Raw genomic sequence first — 20,951 nt, forward strand, 5'->3', positions numbered from 1 at the left:
ACATTTTTAACCTTGCCCTGTATTTCAGGAAATATGAAGGCTAGGCCTTATATAGAAAGGCCTTACATAGAAACTCTCGCCCATATATGTATACAAAGAAGCCAAAGCAAAAGTAATGATATATAAAACAAGCCCAAAGTTCCCAACTGAGAAGGAAGTACGAGAAGGAGACCAATATCCCCAAAGCTGTTTACAGCAACACTGGAAGAAATCTTCCGTCAACTAGACTGGACCAATAAAGGATTAAAAATAGATAGATGGAGAATTTCTTAATCATCTAAGACTCGCTGATGACTTCGTCCTAGTTCCCAGTAGTCCTTAAGAACTACAAACACAAATTAACAAACTAAATACAGCCAGAAATAAATTAGGTCTCAAAATGAATTTAACAAAAACTAAAGTAATGTACAGGGAGTCCCAATTTAGTTGAAATCATACGGTATCTCCGTTATTAGTAAAGATAGGAGGATGCGGTTTGCACAAATCTGTCCCACTTTTTTGTCAAACGAAAGGTACTGTAAACAAAATTTTCATATCCCTCTTCGTTTCCGAGCTACAGGATCTTTTAGAGAATTTTGCAATTTGGGACAGCCCCCGTATCTCTGTTATTGTGGATGAATCGAGAAGGTGAAAACTGATTCTTGTAGAACTTTTTACGTCGAATACAGTGGCGTAGTCTATTTTTTTACGGAAAAAATATTTTTGAAAATATGAACTAAAGTTATGTTTTTTTTTCAAATAGAACACCCTGTATATTTATAAATCATTTGATCAGCCTTGCTATGAGCTTCTCAAAAATATATATCACTCTATATTTATTTTCACCATTTACAATAAATCATTTTTATATTTAAAATAAATAATTTTTTTATTAGTAGGCCGTGATAAATAACAAAAGAATCAAAATGGTATTTACTAAAGTAGTCATACACACATACACACATTAAAATTTTATTTGGGTTTGATATATTTTACGTTTGAACTGTTACCACCCAATCTCTGAATATATTTTTCATTCTTTATAACGGAATTTCTTATAACGGGATGGGTTTGCAAATATCTAAAAGCTTGCATTATTAAAGCATTTTTCAGGTGTTCGACATTGTAGTAGTTGCCACGATACATTTCATATTTTAAAAATTCCCAAAATCAGAAATCGAGAACGGACAAATCCGGGAATCAGGGAGGCCATCATATAGGTCCATTGGTTTCAATTCGTTGGTTTGAGAAATAATAATTTAACAAAATTCTAATATTTTCAAAGTTGTTAGGGAAAGCCTCATATTGCTGAAAGTATATTTCACGTAAATTAGCTAAAGGAATAGACAGTTAAAGCAAGGCACAATAAGTATACGTATGTCTCGAGACGTAACGCAGAAACTTTCGTTACGTCTGCCGTTGCGTTGTCGTGTAAACAAGAGTTAAAGCAAGTATTTTGACGTACGTAACGCAAATGGTACATTTGTAATTCTAAATTATTTTGTGAAACAATTTATTTAATTTTAAAATTGAAAATGGATATCTATTATTCCATTGATTTCACATTAAATTTATAAAAGTAATATCGAAAAATGAAGAAAATTATAAATGGAAATTATTTTATTACAGAAAGTAGTCCTTACAACTTAAAATGCTCTTCGTAATAAAAAAATATTGGAAAACAGACACAGCTTTATGATTATTTATTAGAATCCATCTAATCCTCATATGGTTTTGGCTATAAGAACTAGCATTTAATTAAATAGATTCCAAAAAGAGTTTATTATGATGCTTAATACCGTATGATCGAAAAAAATGGCGTCCAGTTAGCTGGGAAATGAACATCGATGACATTTCCCATATAAATTTACATATAAAATGACAGGGATCTTCACTCCATAGCCATCGCTGACGCCGTTCTTTCTCGTTCATACGGTATTTTCATACTAATTTATTGTAATAAAATAGGCCCAGTTCTGTGACACTGGCCCCAAAATTTATGAAATAACTTAATTACTAGCCAGTTGTGAAAACGAGTTGTTTGTGAATTTGTACGTTCGGCATCATTCGGGTGAAAATCGAAACTCCTTCGGCTCGATACGTTTGCGTTTTGTAAGTACGTAAAGGCACGTAAAGATACGTATCACGTATCCGTAAACGCAAGTGAATTTCACACTGCGCAAGCGTACATGTCAAACGATACGTTTACGTCTACGTCTTTGGCCGTGCTTTAACTGTCTAATATCTAAAAGTCCCGATACGATAACTTCCAAGATTTACAAATAACGGTAGAGAGTTAAGTTTTCCTAATATATAAAAACATTATTAGTGGCCCCTAAAATAAAACATGGGACAGATAGCAGTATACTTTTAATAATTCTTTATTTTCATTTATTATCAATTATGGCCTACTAATAAATATGATCTTTTAATAAAAACTTTTAAATATTGCAGTAAATAGTAAAAATAAATATAGAGTGATATATATTTTTGAGGAGCTTATGGCAAGCCAAATCATATAATTTATAAATACAGGGTGTTCCATTTAAAAAAAAACATAACTTTAGTTCATATCTTCGAAAATATTATTTTCGTATAATAACAGACTACGCCACTCTATTCTCCGTAAAAAGTTCTACAATAAACAGTTTTCACCTTCTCGATAACTTTCGCAATAACAGAGATACGGGGGAAGTCCCAAATTGCAAAATTTTCAAAAAGACCCTATAGCTCAGAAATAAAGAGGGCTATGAAAATTTTGTTTACAGCATTATTCGTTTGATAAAAAAGTGGGACAGGTTTATGCAAACCGCACCCTTCTATCTTCACTAATAACGGAGATACCGTATGATTTCAACGAAAATGGGATACCCTGTACAACGAACTAGTAGACATAAAAGTAATTCTAATAAATAAAAGAAAACTGGAAATAGTAGAAGAATACATATATTTGGAACAACTAATACACAGCTCGGGATCTCTACTCTACTACCAGAAATGAACCGAAGAATTAATTAGTTAGCATGGAGTACTTATGGAAGAAACTCAATCATATTCAAATCTATAATGCCACTTCATCTAAAGAAGAAAACATTCGACCAATATGTTATTCGATCAATCCAGTCATGATCTATGCATGGGAAACCTGGACACTTAAAACAGACATTATAAGAAAACTGCAGGTCGCACAACGCTCAATGGAACAAAATATGCTGGGAATAACCAAGAAAGACCGTAAAAGAGTAGAATGGATACGATAAAAGACGCAGGTATAATAGATGAGAAACGTGTAGAGATGTGAAAAAAAAAATATGTTTGTAGCTCTACTCATAAACGAGAAACCCCATAAAACACACGAAAAATCGGACACCCTATACAACATGCTTAGAATATTTTTTTGTGAAGTGACAGGTGTAACATTTTTGTTTATTTGGATTTCCTTATCTTTAAACAAATACATTGATAAATTCAACCGGTAAAGGTGAAGTGACCCCACTTCAAAATACATATCTACATAACAATTATATCTTTATGTTCAAACCATGAACGCCAAACACTTACACCTATAGATACAAGATAAACTCATTCATAATAATATGATTACCACTTATTTAGTCATCGTCAAGCTAGCGGGGAACATCAACAGGAAATAAAATTAAAAAATATGAGAAAAATACTTGTTATATTCACTTTAGGGACAGTGTTGCATATATCGAATGGAGGTATTTTACCTCCACAAGCATCATCAGTGAGAGAACTCCTTAGTTTGGATGGTTTATGGCATTTTACCACCGAATCAAAATTTTTGAGTAATATCGAAGATGTAAGTACTTTATTTACAATCATTTATGTAATGTTAATACCGTACGATCGAAAAAAACGGCGTCCATTAGGCTTAGCATTTCTAAGCCTGGATTCACATCAACATGGATGACATTCCCCATATATAATTTTACATACAAAATGACAGCGATCATCATTTACAACAATTGCTGACGCCGTTTTTTTTCGATCATATTATTGTATTTCTGACTTTGAAATTTACAAAAATATAATATATATATAATAAACTATACAGGGTGGCATCTTCATACGACACGGATATTCCAAGGAGAATGACAGTTTATATGGAAATGATATTTTATATACAGGGTGGTCCGAACTGTATTCCGGAAACTTCGGCAGCATATTCAGTTTTGTCGGCAATAAAGTCTTTGTATTTGTATATTTGTATTTATTCTGCAGACAAAAATAAGTAAAAAAGTCCGTATAAATGTATGTCCTAAAATGCTTAGTTTCGGAAATACAGGGTGTTGAAGTTTCATTTTTATTTCGATTTGATCCAAATAATTTCTGAAGTCAATATTTGAATGAAAGTGGGTGTCTGGGAGTTTTTTGATATGAGAAATTTGATTTTGATGTCGATATGACTCCCATTTGTAGAAGGCGCCACTTACATGCGTTTTAACTGTTTTGAAGAATAATAACTTTTCGTCCGTACCTGTATAAAAGCACTGAGTGAGAAAATATACATTTCCATGACTTTTTACGTATAAAATGTCTCTTGGTAAAAATCGCTACGAGTAACCGTTCTCAAGATATTTATAATGGAAATAGTCAATACATGTCATTATTGACAAAAAAATAAAGACGTTGAATAGTTATTTGACTAAAATAATAAATTCGGGAAATTTTCATTTTTTTAAATTGATCATAAATTTTTCTGCGAAGAAATGATGTTTCTGTTGAACTTTTGGCACAAAAACATTTCAAATTTATGATTTCAGTCTAATAACTATTTTTAATTTTCATTTTTTTAAATTGATCATAAATTTTTCTGCGAAGAAATGATGTTTCTGTTGAACTTTTGGCACAAAAACATTTCAAATTTATGATTTCAGTCTAACATGTTTAATTTATGTGAATGATGTTTAATTCATGTGACATGTTTAATTTATGTGAATGATGACAGGTATTGATAATTTAGATTCCAAATATCTCGAGAACCATCACTCGTAGCGATTTTTCCCAAGAAATCTTTTTTACGTGGTAGTTTTTATGTCGTAAATGTATATTTTTTTTACTCAGTAGTTTTATACAGGTACGAACGAAAAGTTATTATTCTTCAGACCAGTTAAAAAATATGTAGGTGGCGCCCTCTACAAGTAGTAGTCATATTGACATCAAAATCAAACTTCTCATATTCTCATGTCAAAATCCTCCTAGATACCAATTTTCAACCAAATATTTACGTTACTTCATAAATTATTTGGAAAAAAATAGAAATAAAAATGAAATTTCTACACCCTGTATCTCCGAAACTAAGCATTTTAGGACATAAATTTATAGGAACTCTTTTACTTATTTTTATCTGCAAAATATGTTGCCAAAGTTTCCGTTATACACTTCAGACCACCCTGTATAGAGATATATACAAGGTTCTCCAAAGAGTCTCTAAAAAAGTTAGACATCAAGATGTGTTTTTATCTATTTTTCTAGAATCCAAAAATAAATTAATGTATAAGGTGTTCCATTACAAAAAACACCACTTTGATGCGTATATTTATCTGGACACCCTCTAGAACTCCCTATATTTTAATAAAATCCCTTAAAATTAACCTATATTATATGTTCCCCAAAATTTTGTTTCAATATAAACTATATAAACGTTCTCCTTGGAGCCTCTGCGTCATGAAAAGCGCCACCCTGTATAAAGAAATAAAGTGTGTTACTTTTTTCACATGGCGCTTCTTTTTATTTCTCTTTCTACAACTTAAGTTCTGGTGTTCTGTGCGCGGTATGTAATATATCAATTATTTTATCATAAAAAACTCTTCTTTTAGGCTAATGATCTCGAACTAAATTTGATGCCTGTACCATCAAGTTACAACGATATATCGACTCAGCTCAGTTTAAGAGATCATGTTGGTTCCGTATGGTATCAAAGGAAATTCTTCGTCCCTTCGTCATGGGAAAGCAAAAAAGTATGGATAAGATTTGGATCCGTCTGTTACAATGCCAGTGTTGTAAGTTATACATATAATTCGATATTATTTCTACGACTATAATCTTAACAATATTCCTAAATTAATTTACTAACCGATGTCAGGCCGTGTTAAGACTCTATTTAAGGTGTACGCGCACTGAATCGGTACCAGTCCGGCGAAGGCGGTGACTCGACTATCGTAGATAGGTAGAGGTAGGAATCTGGCCTCTACAGGCCGAAATGTTTTAGTGGACGCCGGCGCCGTCTATATGTACGATGGTCGCAGTCGCTTTTGCTGGTCGGTCCGATCCGATGCAGTGCGCGCAGAGCCTAAAGCTTGTCGCCCACTTGGCCGTCACGTCCCGTCCCGTTCCGGCCCGTCAAAATACGGATAGGATTAAAACCATGCAAATGAATAGACTACCGCACATTAGCCCGTCACGGCACGGAACGGCAAGTCCACAAATCACATACACAAGAAGAAGTGCGAGCGTCTTGCTAAATATTGGAAAGTGAAATTGACGTTTAAATTTGACAGTGTTGACAAGTCTACTGCTAGTAGCGCCCCCAATTTCGTTTGTAGGAACTACGGACTAAATTGTCACGCATGGCGGGAAGTTTAAAAAAAATTATTTCTTCATTTATTTTTAATTATGTCATACACAAAAACACAAAAAATACACCATTTTTTAAAAATATGTTTAATATCAATATCAAATATACAACAGAAATTAATTTCACCACAATAAATTAATAAAATTAAAAGAATAATGTTACAAGTAGATCAAGAGACAAAATTAATTATAACAAAACTGAAAAAAATGGCGTCATAGATGGCTTAGAAATAAAAGATATATCATAATTTTGAAAGTAAAATTATATGGGAAATGTCTTCGATCATCATTTTTAAGCCAACTGGACGATTATTTCAAACATACAAGCTGAGTTCGTTCATAGTGCTCTGAGAAATCTAGATAAACAAAGAATAATAAATTAAAAGTATTCCAGGGGAAAAGAGAGGAAAAACCTGTATCGTCTCTGATATCTGTCAGGGTATTGTTGAAAGTGTCATCTTTTTGCTCGAAGTTTTCAGGTCGATCAAAAAGATGACATTTACAACAATACTTTGCTGTAACTTTCACAAATATCAGAGAGAGTACATACAGGTATTGCCTCTCTTTTCCTCTGGGATGCTTTATATCTGTTGTTCTTTGTTTATCTATATTTCTCAGAGCATAATGCCGAACACGACTACAGTATATAATAATTTCAATATCCGAAGTGGAAAGAAAAAAGATCACCTTTCTGTTTTGTACTATGGTCCCTTTCTTCCGATGGCTCATCTCGTTGATATTTAGGAAGGATAAATAGGAAGGAAAATATAAAATTCAATTTGATTTGATGATCCTTTTCTGTCACCTAAAATCAGGAGAACGACAATGAGTATGTTAAGATGAAAAAAAAAATTATCAACACTTACCTACACGTTAGTCCGAGAGTTTTATTAAAAACCTATATTTGCCTAAATAATTTATGTATTAAATCTGCAAAGCAAAATGCAGCGTGTAAACAAAAGAAATAAAATGGCGACAAGTCAACGTCAACGACCCGACAAGGAGAAAAGTGGTGTTCGAATAACAAATTATGGGTCACCAAAAATTGTTTTTGTCTCCTTTCAACGCACACTTTAGAAAGAAAAAGAGGTGAACTGGAATACTGAAAGAACGTCAAAGTTTTATCTTGTATCTGTCACTCTTGTCAATAATTTATCTGTAAGGAAAATTCCTAGAAAATCGCTTGTAGTCAAGTTTTCAACCATTGCCAGTTCTCCCATAAGAAGTGTCATCCACCTGGGCAAGTCCGTCGGCGGAACAGATTCCAGCTCTCCGACTCTCCCCGTCAAACGACGGTCCGTGCCGGGAAGGGCTGGTCAAGTGTGCGCGGAGTCGATCGGCGCTGGCCTGCATTAACTCGTGGAAGCCTGTCGATCGCATATATGTTTTGCAGTTATTTCTGCAGTTGTTGGTTGTTGTTGAGTCCGAGAAAGCAGTCCTGCGGCAAGCCTTTCTTCTTTCGATATTGCTCTTCGAAATGAGGAATTTTGAAACGATAAATTAGGCTCTAAAATATCAAGCAGTTCTAGGCATTTATTGGGCGACATTCTAAAAAAACGTTTCTTTTCGTCTTCTTTTAAATCGTTAAATAAATTAATGAACTCTCCGAGTTCAGACCTCTTTTGATTAATGGGATGGACCCACATGTTTCTGTCTTTTTCTATTCTTCTTCTTCTGCCAAAAATGTCGGCCGCTACACTTCTTCATCAAAACTGCTGCTTTCACACAGACTCTGTCACTGCTATATGTAAACTAAAATAAAAAGATCTTCGCAGCATACGACCGCGACGTGACGGTTTGCCGGTTTCCACCGGAAAAGTGGGCGACCAAGCTCTCTGTCGCCTGCAAGCGACGGGCAGCTACGGTCCGTGCTGTGCCGGACAAGTGGGCGACAAGCTTTACGCTGTACTTTCGGGTCGCTCTCGGGGTCGGGTAAAAGCGGGTGTGCGGCCGAAGGAAATATATATTATATTTCAGAAATCTGCCTAGGCTTAGTCCGATCCTGTCGTGTTAAGCCACACCCAAAATTCCAAACACACATGCTTTTATTAAGGTTTGCAGATCTTGAGCATTTGCCATAAAATAGCGAGCAATTTGTTACAAAACCATATAAATTATATATCACTGAAATCACAAAACTTCAATCTATTTCCGTATTGTAAGGGAATTTTAAATGATGTCTTTATTTTCGTGAAAATTTAGTCCAAACATAAGGAATATTTTGTTGATGTTTGACCATCAAAATCTTAAAAATAAAGAAGTTGTCTAAAAATGTGCTACAATACGGATATAGTATAATCCTTTATCTTTAATTTCCCTCTTCATTTGTGTAAAAATACCTCGCCAGTTTTATATAAAACGTTAAATGCCGAATGCTTATTTTGCTGCTTTTTCGGACTAGCGAAATTGACTCTTCGTCGGTCACACTAGGCTGGTTTGCTAGCCGCTGGTTGTAGCCTGCTGCTAATAGTTGTTACAACTCTGTTTCAATAGCCGCTGTTTTGGATTCACACACATTTTGAATATTAGCGCTGTAAATCGCAATAAAAATCAATATTTGCCAGTTTGCCATGTCTGTTCGAAGGGTGCAATTGTTGGTGCAATTGTTAAAAAAGGGGGTTCGTAAACTTTGTCATGAAGTTTTGACGAAGAAAAAACAGTTTTGATGTTCCTTTTTACGTATTCAGGAGAGGACACATCCCATAAGCACACGTATTTTTCGTAGAGGTTTAAAAAAATATAGTTTGATTTGCAGTCCACTTGACATCCGACATCTTCGAAATCTATCAAGAAAATAAAATAAAATCACGGAATTTTATTATTTACCAGCAGCCACTTGTCATCAATTCGGGTCGCACAAGGCTATTGAAGCTAATAGCGAACCGAGGGTCACGTGATCCGCTGGCGGCTGGTAATAAATGTTGAACATGGGCTACTCAGCCAGCTCGGGCTGGTTGCTGGTAAATTTATTCGTCGGCTAGTAAAAAGAGCGGGGTTGGGGATTCACACTACGCTATTACCAGCCTAACAGCAACTAGCGGCTAGTAAACCAGCCCAGTGTGACCGCCGCGCCGCTCGCCGCTTAGCTGAGCTGTGCTAACATATCACTTTTGAAGTATATCTAAAAGTAAAAGGCCATAAAGTAAAAAACACATTTATTTGTAATAAAAAAATGGTTTTATATAAAAGTTATAGGGATGGTTAAGATGCACATTTTAAAATTATTATAGAGTATACAAGGTGCTTCAACAAAGTGTGGCGGCTATAAAATATGTTTTTTTTTAAATGCAACACCCTATTTTTTTAGCCGACCATACCAAAAGGTATGGTAGGCTATTAGGGTCGGCAAAAAAAAATTTTTTTTTTAATTTCACTCAAAATGAGTTACTTGGGTCATAAATGACCTAAATACAAAATATTTTCATGGTGTCTGTCTGTCTGTCTGTCCGTCTGTAACACGATAACTCAAAAACCGCTGAACCGATTTTAACCAAATTTGGCACAAAAATACTGTGGCACCCGAGAATCTGGCTATTAGTTTTTGGTGGGGGTGGTGGGTTGGTAAGGGGGTATGGGAGAAGGTTAAAAATTTTAAAAAATCGTAACTCCAAAATTACAGTAGCTAGCGAAACGCGGTTTTCAAATTAAGATTAGGAATAATATTTGCAACAAAATTTGTAATAACATCAAAATCAGTCAAAGTCGCAGTTTTCGAGATATTGCCTTTATTTTTAGATTCGGCGTAAAATTCCATGACTTTTTTATATATTATAATGTTATATACCTAAAATTAATAGTTTTTGTAATATTTCAATTTATTTAAACAAAATGTTAAATTGCAGTGTGGAAAAAAGTCAGTGGTGCCATTGTTTCTGATGTTGGAGTACCAAAATTTGGTAGAAGATAATTTATGTAAAGTTAATTTAGTTAAATGGTACACGGCCCACAAACGGTCAATATTATTGCGCAATATTTCATATTGTCCAATAATATTGACCGTTTATGGTTTACATTGAAGGTTGCACAATATATTGTGTCAATCAAAAACAGTTTGATTTTTATTGTGCAATAGTGATTAGTTTGTATCGTGTGTGGATAATATTGCACAATAGTTCAGGTATATTTTTGTTTTCTCTGCGTGTTTGTCTCGCCGCTCGGCTCTATTTAGAATATTTAGATCAGTGGTTTGTCAGCAAATATGGGGTCAAAAGCAAAAAAGGAAGAAAGACGATTTATTTTAGAAGTCATCGAAATGTACCATTCTTTGCCAGCTTTATGGAATACAAAAAGTAAAGAAAATAGCAACAGAAATAAAAAAAATGAACAATATGATGAATTACTAGGGAAATATAAGGAAAAATGCCCAGACGCTGATAGAAAACAATTGATAAGCAGGCTGAATTCGCTGCGAACTATCTTCAGGATTTTTTCTCAATCAATTTTCTTTTTTTCAACTTAAGGTGTGACCATTCTTAACAATTCCTCAAATGTTGCTTCATCCATTCGTAGAAAGTTTCGGTAATTAGCAGGTACACTAACTTTTAATTCTTTTAATAGATTTTCATGGCTATACTGGCCTCTTTTCTTATACCAATCTTTCATCCATTTACTTCGACACTTTTGTTTCTTTGTTAAACAAGTGTCCAAAACAATTGCAATAGCAGCCTATTTTTTCTTATCTATGTTAACCAAAGTGTAAAACGAAACTAGTTATTGAACAAATTCATTGTACTGTTTGGAGATCTGTGGGCCCCTTTAATAATTATAGTTTAAAGTTTCGTATTTATTAGGAAATGAGCTGTCTATGAACAAATGAGTAGTCATCAAAAAGTTGTAAATTATTCCTCTTTAAGTATTTTATTAAATAGAACATTTCATTTTCATTGAAATACGATTTCAATGTGAGTCTCTCGAATATACTATTAATTCATTGTATTAAATAACAGAAAATATAATTTTTAATGCGTCAGTGATAATTAATATTAAATATTGATAATTTCAATATCTATTATTTAAATAAACAAACAAAAATCTTAACTTATTAAGATTAATATGACGATGAATTTTGTGACGCAGAATTGTTATTAAATACCTTTATAAAATACCAGACAGAACATAAGTAACTGTATTTTTGTTACAGGTATATTTTTCCAGTTTTATTTAACCGGAAATTATTATTATTTAAAAAAAAAGTAATTTGAAAAAAAATATTTGGATATACAGTGTCACAGAGAAAGTCCGATAAGTTGAGAGTTGGCTTTGGCGATAGTTTCCGCTTTGATTCATGTTAAAAATGACTTCATTTTTTGAAAATTTTGGCTCTATTCCCAGGTATCTGTCAAGTTTGACAATTTGAAACATACCCGACTATCCGAGGGTAACAGAATTTTTTTTATTATGTCAAATTTAGCAGTTCGAAAGATGTTTCTGCTTCATTTTCAACCTTATGGACGGTATGTGAATATTGTTTACAATAGCACAGGCAATAGTGAAACTGTTCAAAAAATATTTTAATTAAAAGTCCATTTCACTAGTCCGAAAAAGTAGCAAAATAAGCGTTCGGCATAGAGGTGTGTAGTTCGTGAACGAACTAGTTCCAATGAACTATTTCAACCCCGGACGGAAAGGAACTAGCTCGTGGTTTCTCAAAGAACTAGTTCCTCAGGATATATTCCGGGATCGAGACTGTGACCGATATATAATAATATGCGACGGCGATGGATCGGCCAGCGCGCGTAGCCCGATGGTAGGCAGGAGTGGAGAGTGCCAGCCGTACGTTATCAAATCCGGACCTAGAGGAACTAAATAAAAGCTGATAAAAGACTAGTTTACGTACGTACGACGGATCGGGCCAGCGCGATCGATGCTAGGCAGGAGTGGGGAGTGCCAGCCGTAGGTTATCGGATCCGGACCTAAAGGAACTAGAGGAACTAAATAAAAGACTAGTTTACGTATGGATCAGCCAGCGCGATTGATGCTAGGCAGGCGTGGGGAGTGCCAGTCGTATGTTATCGGATCCGGACATAGAAAAACTATTAAAAGACTAGTTCACGGGAATCTATTCAGTCGGCAGATCCGAGATATAATACAAGGCGACGACGATGGATTCGGTCTCGTCTATTGCTACAGCCGGCGGCGCGGCGTAATCACCACAGAAAATTGTCGTGGATACTGTTTTTGATTTTTAGTTTGTTTTTTAGATATTTTATGGGAATATTTCACTGTAGATCCCTAAAATTAAGAAATATCTTATAAAACGAAGTAGATATTCTGAATTTTTAGACAAAAACAAAAAGCTTGAAGTGAGGAAAAATGCAATTTTTTGTAAAATTTTTGTAATATTTGCTCCAACTGATTTGTGATATAGTTTTTTAAACTCTGATTTGAGTTTCTTTTTTATTTTTTTTATCTGCAATAAAACTTACCTATATGTTTTTAACATACACAATTACACGTCTCGTTATATCTCCGTACATTATAAAAATTATACAGATCATACTGTGAATAGTTCTGACTGACAACGAAACGCATTAGCAAGCAAGGGGGATGTCAATGTTAGTGGGGAACCATTGTGAACTAAAGACCTAGTTCAGGGAACTATTCCTCTGGAGGAACTAGAACTAAGAAACTAGTTCCTCCCAAGGAACTAGAATTCCCACCTCTAGTTCGGTAATTAACGTTTTATGTAAAACTGACTGGGTATTTTTAAGATAAAGGATTATACTATATCCATATTGTAGCACATTTTTAGACAACTTCTTTATTTTTAAGATTTTGATGGTCAATCATCAATAAAATATTCCTTATGTTTGAACTAAATTTTCTCGAAAATAAAGACATAATTTAAAATTCCGTTACAATACGGAAATAGATTGAAGTTTTATGACTACAGTGATATATAATTTATACGGTTTTGTAACAAACTGACTGCTCGATATTTTATGGCAAATGCTGAAGCTCTGCAAACTTTAATCAAGCCATAATCAAAGCACGCGTGTTTGGAATTTTGGGTGTGACTTAACACGACAGGATCGGGCGAAGCCTTAGGTAGATTTCTGAAATATAATATATATTTTCTTCGGCCATACACCCGCTTTACCCGACCCCTGAGAGCAACCCGAAAGTACAGCGTAATAAACTCTTAATGCAGTTTTAGCAGTTCTAAAATACTTCTAATGTCGTCCGATGCTAAATTTTCTCCTTGGTTATGTTTCTAGGATATTTTTAAAATTAGGATTCTAAATACATTATAAAGTAATTTTGGCGATTCTAGATTCTTTTAGCTGTTCTAAAATAGTTCTACAAAAAAAACTTGAAATCATATTAATTGTTTTCGGGTAGAAAGGAAGATATTATACAAATAAATTTAGCAGCTCTGATACTATTTCTATTTGTAATGAGTTGGTTATGTTTATATATAATAGAGGGGCTCTAAAAGCCTAAACGGCTCATGGCTGGATTGGATATCTTTCTCCATTTGTTTCTGTCTTTCGCCTTTATTCTCCACCCATCCACTCTTATGCTTCTCAAGTTCTCTTCAACATCTTTTCTCCATCTGGCTCTCGGTCTACCCCTCCTTCTCTTTCTACCCATTTCACGTTTCATTATCATACTAGGAATTCTTGCTTCAACCATTCTTTCAATGGGCCCCAGCCATCTCAGTCTTTGTGCTCTTGCTACTCCCGTTATACTCGGTGCCCGATATAGCTGTTTTAATTCTTCATTTGTTCTTCTGGTCCATATGTTTTTTATCTTCTTTCCTCCAAATATCTTCCTCAGTATTATTCTTTCCCAAATCTCTAGGCTCAAGCTTTCCGTTGCATTGAACGTCCACGTTTCACATGCATACAGCACTATTGGTCGTATCATTGTTTGGTACATTCTGATTTTTAAACTTCTAGAGATGTTCTTATTCTTAATAATTTTCTGTAGTGCGCTAATCCATCTATTTCCTGCCATTATTCTTGCCATAATTTCTTCAGTTACATTTGGTTTCCTTAGAAATACGGCTCCTAGATATATGTGAATGTATCTACTTCCTCAAACTTGTATCATTTCCCTCTTTCAGAGTCTATTTGTAGACATCTTTCCTTCTCAAAATCCCTATCTGGCCACTCCATAAATTTCGTTTTCTTCTCATGAAGCACTCAGCCTACTTTTTGCGCTTGATTTTCTAGTCTTTTGGTCACCGATATGAGCTCTTTCCGGTCTCTTGCTAAGATAACTAAATCAACTGCAAAGGATAAGCATTGGTGTCTTTTTGTATACAGAAGGCTATGTTTACTTAGGCATAAATTTGAGATCTATTTAATTTTTTTCTTCAGGTTATCAACGATGTCGTCGTTTTGACTCACCAAATTGGTCATTTACCTTTTGCTGGTGAGATTACTTCAGCTGTGAAATACGGAGAGGAAAATGTAATAACTGTTGAAGTTAATAATATTCTAACTTCCTCTACAGTTCCACAGGGTGAAGTAACAACATTGGTCAGGTAAAAGTTCATATTCTTATATTTATTCTTTACTTGTGTGTTTGCTTTATTACATTATTTGATATTTCATTACAGTGGCAGAGTAAAACAAACTTATACGTTTGATTTTTTTAATTATGCTGGTATTGACAGGCCTGTAGTATTGTACACATCTAGCGGATCATATGTTGATGATATTCTTGTTAAAACGGATATTGTAGATCAATCAGGTATGATGAATTTTAATATATAAATATATTGTATCATAATAGATAATAATTCTAACAATAAGATATCAAAAAGTAGCATCGTTGATTGAAGAACCAACATCGTCTATTATTGAACATCCCTGTGTATCTGCAAGAATAATACAATAATTATTTATTAATCGATAAACACCAATACTTTTGAACATACGAATTTCAGGATATGTAACATATAATATATCGGTTGCAAACGATGATTCTTCCATATCTCAAGAAATATCAGTTTTGGACAAATCAGGAAGTGTTGTAGCTTCCAGCTCAAACAGAACAGATACTTTGGAAATACCAAATGCCACCTTGTGGTGGCCGTATTTGATGGACGCAAATCCAGGGTATTTATACAAACTTCAGGTAATACAGTGATTAGGGTTTCCGGAATCGGAGCTGTTTTTTGGAATCGGGAATTTCTCGCTTTTTCGGTACTAGCTAATTTTTGTTTAATGATGGTGCAATTTGTCAATAAGAAAGCAGGGGATGGTTTTCGAATGTAATACCACAAGATGTTTCGGGATTACCGAATAATACTTTTACCTGACACGAAATGCGTTACCCGGCAACACTACGACTCTGAAGGAGGGGTAGTTGCCGGTATCGCATTGAGTGTCAGGTAAAAGTATTAGGTAATCCCGAAACATCGAGTTGTATTCAAAAGATTATACAAGGAAATAAAGTACATATATTTTGCCATTTTGTAATAAGAATTGACGGGATATTTTGTGAAACTGACAGAAATGACTTCTGAATTAATATTTCAAAAAATTACAATATTACAATATGGCCACCAAGCGATAATCACTTAAATGATTATCACTTATTAATCACATCCTTCTATATAGGATAGGAAAAATATAATAGAGTTGTATAATCATATATTATATCACGAGACCTATAAATTTAATCGATTAAACTATTCAAATATATTTCGCGCGTGATTTTGCTTGGAAAATACCGTATGATCGAAAAAAAAATGGCGTCCAGTTAGCTTGGAAATGACGATCGATGACATTTCCCATATAATTTTACATATAAAATGACAGCGATCTTCATTTCATAGCCATCGCTGACGCCGTTTTTATTCGATCATACGGTAGTTGAATGCACAATAATTTAATAAAAACGCGAGACCGCGAAGCGGTTGAGGGTTTTTATTCTAAAATTATTGTGCATAAAACTATTTTCTAAAAAGCAAAATCAAGCAAAAACTATGTTAACTATAAAATTTAACATTTTCGGACATTTTTTTTTCACTACAGCGGCAGCGGTAAATAAAATTTAAAGACGTTTCAAAATGACGTTTCGTAAGTAATGTTTGTGCTTCTATTACCTTGATTACGCATCCCAACAATGCTTCGAGGACCGTTTCGCATGTCAACATATCAAATTCTGTCGTATTTTTCTCCACTTATTTTTTGTTCAAAATAATATCGAATAAGGGGTTTTCACCGATTAAAAACGTTATTAAGTCATGCATATGAGTTGTAAATCAATGTTTTTAAATGAACTGTTGCCAAAATCTCTCAGAATTAGTTATAAACGACAAAAAGAAAACCCAAAAGGAAGTGGAAAAAATAATCGCGGTTAAACTGGTCTTGGGATTAATCACTTATCTAAACAAAATTTATTCGAAAAATTAGGTTAGCTGATAAACGAAGAAAAAACATACGTAATTGAAAATCCACATCAAACAATATAAACCAACTTAACTGAATTTGAAAAAAGGCTTATATTTTTGAAATAATAATGCAATAAAAATAACCCTGTATAAGAAAATTGTAATTTTTTCTTCACGGATTTATTGTTAACCTTAGTGTTTAGGAAAACATAACGAAGTATCAATAAATTTAAATCCGTTCCAGTTTTTAGCCACTTTTCCGATAGACTGTTTTTAGTAAAATAGTATACTATATGGAAAATTTTATGCTGAGACCAATTCTGTGCGGAAAAATGGTTGTTGCTATTTAAAAAATTTACATTCATCATCATCATCATTATCACATTTCAGCCTATTCATCCGTTTCCGGTAAAAAGTATTGGACTCTCGGCTAATGGACTACCCTGTAATGTAACATTGACATTACTGACTTTTAAGTGTCACATCATCTACTTTTCCTCTTCCATTTCGTCACTCCTTTCCCTCGCCGAATTTGCTCTTACTTTTTAGTTTGAAATTCAGAATTGATAAAAGTCCATGTTCACATGCTTCATTAGCTTTAAAGGTTTGCACCGCACGTAAAAACAAACACAATTTTGACATTTGCATTGTATTTTCTCGCTTTCAAAATAAAAATGTCGTAGATTCAACGTGGTTGAAACCTTTGCTGTTAAAACAGCAAAATAAACCACTAATTCACAACAATACACCAAAACACTTTACTTATAACACTGGTCTATCTTTGTGGTGATTTAGTGTTTTACTTGCCAAAATAGTATAGAAACATTGGATGAAAGTATTCATTATTAAAGAATATACGGAGTATAAATAAATACTGGCGAAAAAAGTTCAGAAAATTATTGTTCATTTAATTTTTAGAAAATAATGCAGAATTTTCATTTAGAGATATAAATTTCGTTTTTTAGGTAAATTTGTTCCAAAACGACAACTTGATTGACACGTATAGTCAGCCATTTGGAATCCGTAAATTGACATATGATAATGACACTTTTACGATCAACGGAAAAAATATCTACATCAAAGGTAAATATCTTTAGTAACAATTGAATTAAATCAATATCTCCATTCAACACAATACCACAAAACACTGTACTTTGCACTGAACACGCGTTTCGCTAACCATCTTAGCAACATCAGCAGATTATTAAAACTAAACTAATATGTACAAATTGAGCGTTTATACAGGCGCTCAGTTGGCGCTGACCAAGCGAGGCGAAACTAGCCAAGCGCGTCAAAACCAACCGAACGTAACCATTAACAGAAATTAGAGCAATAGGAACAGAGAATAGTAGTATATACCATAATAGTAATATCTATCGTCCTTTTCGACAATATGCTGAGCACCGCAAGATTTATCCGTTCTACCATATCTTATCTGAGCGATATTCTTCTTCTGAGCCAGAGTTATTTAATCTAGTTAATATTGGTCTTCTAGTTTGCGCAGCATATTTCTGATTACAATCTTTACATTAAATTTCATAAATACCCGATCTTTATGTTGTATTTTATTATTAGCACTATACATAAGTTTATGACATTCTTGAAAATTATGTTTAAACCACGGGGTAACTATCTATCAAACGGTATTGATGTATATTTTTAATCTAATTATTTTACCAATCTAATTATCTTTCGTTGGATAGTTTTGCTACGCTTGGTCAGTGCCAACTGAGCGCCTATATAAACGTTCAGTTTGTAGATATTAGTTTAGTTTTAATCATTTGCCAATGATGCTAACATGGTTAGCAAAACGCGCGTTCAGTACAAAAGTAAAGTGTTTTAAACAATCTCCAACTGTAATTCTCTTAGGTTTTGGTCGCCATGAAGACTCAGATATTCGTGGAAAAGGATTGGATTTACCCTTGATCATCAGAGATCACAACCTGATCAAATGGATAGGAGCCAATTGCTATAGAACATCTCACTATCCTTACGCCGAAGAAATCATGGATTTGGCTGATCAGCTTGGAATCATGATCATTGACGAAGTACCAGCTGTTAATACAGAGTATTTAATATTAAGATAAAGGTATTTTGATATATTTATTGTTGAATTTTGATTTATAGGAATTTCAATAATGGTTTATTAGAAAACCATAAAAAATCTTTGAACGAGTTGTACAGCAGAGATAAAAATAGGCCTTCCGTTGTGATATGGTCTATTGCCAACGAACCTAGAAGTAGCTCTGATGGAGCAGACATTTATTACAAGTAAAAATAATATTTTCACTAAAATTGACAATAGATAAGAAAATTCAAACGTCACGAAAGTATTAATTTTTGCGGCGTGAATGACAATATAAAAAAATCACTTTAACGTCTAGGCATAAAAGTAAAGCACTTTTATGTCTAAGCATAAAATTAACACGTTGAGGGGCGCTGACGACTTACGGCGTCCAAATGAATTTGATAAACATTGGCACTACGCCGTACTGCGTGATTACTTTCTTAGCAGATTAGAGCAGTACGCCGTACAGCGGCGACGTTTTCATATAAGATACATATATCCCCACCCTACTGCCGCATTTAACAGAAACGTAAACAAACCAGTGTTCTTTTACCGTACCCCCTCCGCATTTCAATAATGACGTGATCATGCCGACGCGGGAAATGTCGAGGCACAACGCCGATCTGCGTCCAACGCATCATCATTCGTAGTACGGCCGTGAAAAGTAGTGTCCGTTTTAGCAACAGTTGTTTATTTACCTGGCGTATTTCGCAAAGTAAGGTAAGTACATTGCTTTTTAGTATTGTTTTACGTTTTGTTACATTCTTAACTTGCCATCGAATATGTGTACTGTGATTTCCCCTATTTCTAAGTCATCAAATGTCGGGAATATTGCTTATTTATTTATGAAGCAGGAGAAAGCAGAATGTATTTTACCAATATTAGTTAGATTTTCTTTTCCTTTCCTTTCCGTTTGCCTATATTCCCTACCTGCCATGAAACGTGTGTTAGATAATTTTGCTCTATTTCTAAGTTATTTATTTGTAAATAAATTAGGGGAACTCAGGGCAGATATTATTTAGATGTTGGTTGTGTCTCTTCAGCAGTTTTGCAGGCTGTTTATTCCATTTCAGATGGATCCATATCAACGAGAGCAAGAAAGACTTTCTCGGCTCTTCGACGAAGTTGTAACCAGCGAAGAGGAGGAAGAAGAGGATCCTTATGCTGACGTAGACGGGGAATATGGATCTGATAAAGACTATCAACCAGATGATGAGTCCTCTACATCATTAGAAGAGGACGAATCAAATAGCTCTGTACCAGATATAGGATCCCAGCCGTCTGACCCTGAGGTAGAAGAAGAGTGGGAAACTACCACGGCTCCTATACCAGATTTCCACTTTGATGAAAGTACAGTTGGTGTCAAAGTAAATATTGATCCCAACTCAACTCCGCTTGAAGTTGCACAACTTTTTATAACACCGAACATCCTCGATTACATTATTGGATGTACAAATAATTATGGTACGGTTTTAGCAGCTGGTTCCAAGACAAAAACAAGAAGGTCGAGAAATGCATATTTTCGTACCGTTACAGTGGATGAGATGAAACAATTTCTAGGTCTGTGCCTATTACAAGGGCAAATATCTACCTCAAACATGCGTCGCTATTTTTCCCATAAAGATATCCTCTATTTTCACCCCATCTTCAGTCATGTGATGTCTGGTAGGCGTTTTGAGCAGTTACTTAGGTTTGTGTGCTGTTCTCCTCTCGAATCCAAAGGTAAAGAGAAAGTGCAACATTTGATAGACATGGTCATTTCTCAATGTCAAGCAATTTATGGACCGAGTAAGGAACTTTCAATTGATGAAAGCCTATTGCATTTTCGAGGTAGACTTGGATTCAGGGTTTACATCAAAGGGAAGAAATCACGATACGGAATAAAGTTCTTTGAACTTACTACTTTTGATGGCTACCTCCTAAATATGGAAATGTATGGTGGTGCAATAAATAACA

General features: G+C 34.3%; 1 protein-coding gene across 2 annotated transcripts in view; it reads left to right on the top strand.

Annotated features, from left to right (window-relative positions):
- Positions 1-3,473: 3,473 nt before the first annotated feature.
- LOC115875861 (beta-glucuronidase-like) overlaps positions 3,474-20,951 on the top strand; it is a 35,320-nt gene continuing 17,842 nt past the window's right edge. For both annotated transcript variants that reach the window (XM_030891398.1, XM_030891397.1), the window contains exons 1-8: positions 3,474-3,802; positions 5,823-6,005; positions 14,904-15,070; positions 15,146-15,279; positions 15,476-15,666; positions 17,893-18,010; positions 18,797-18,995; positions 19,055-19,198. In XM_030891398.1, the coding sequence (XP_030747258.1) occupies positions 3,644-3,802; positions 5,823-6,005; positions 14,904-15,070; positions 15,146-15,279; positions 15,476-15,666; positions 17,893-18,010; positions 18,797-18,995; positions 19,055-19,198 (1,295 nt within the window). In that variant the 5' untranslated portion in view covers positions 3,474-3,643. The remainder of the gene's footprint in view (positions 3,803-5,822; positions 6,006-14,903; positions 15,071-15,145; positions 15,280-15,475; positions 15,667-17,892; positions 18,011-18,796; positions 18,996-19,054; positions 19,199-20,951) is intronic.

This window comes from Sitophilus oryzae, unplaced genomic scaffold (assembly GCF_002938485.1).
Source record: "Sitophilus oryzae breed Bouriz unplaced genomic scaffold, Soryzae_2.0 scaffold_1396_pilon_pilon, whole genome shotgun sequence".
Classification (NCBI taxonomy): Eukaryota; Metazoa; Arthropoda; class Insecta; order Coleoptera; family Curculionidae; genus Sitophilus; species Sitophilus oryzae.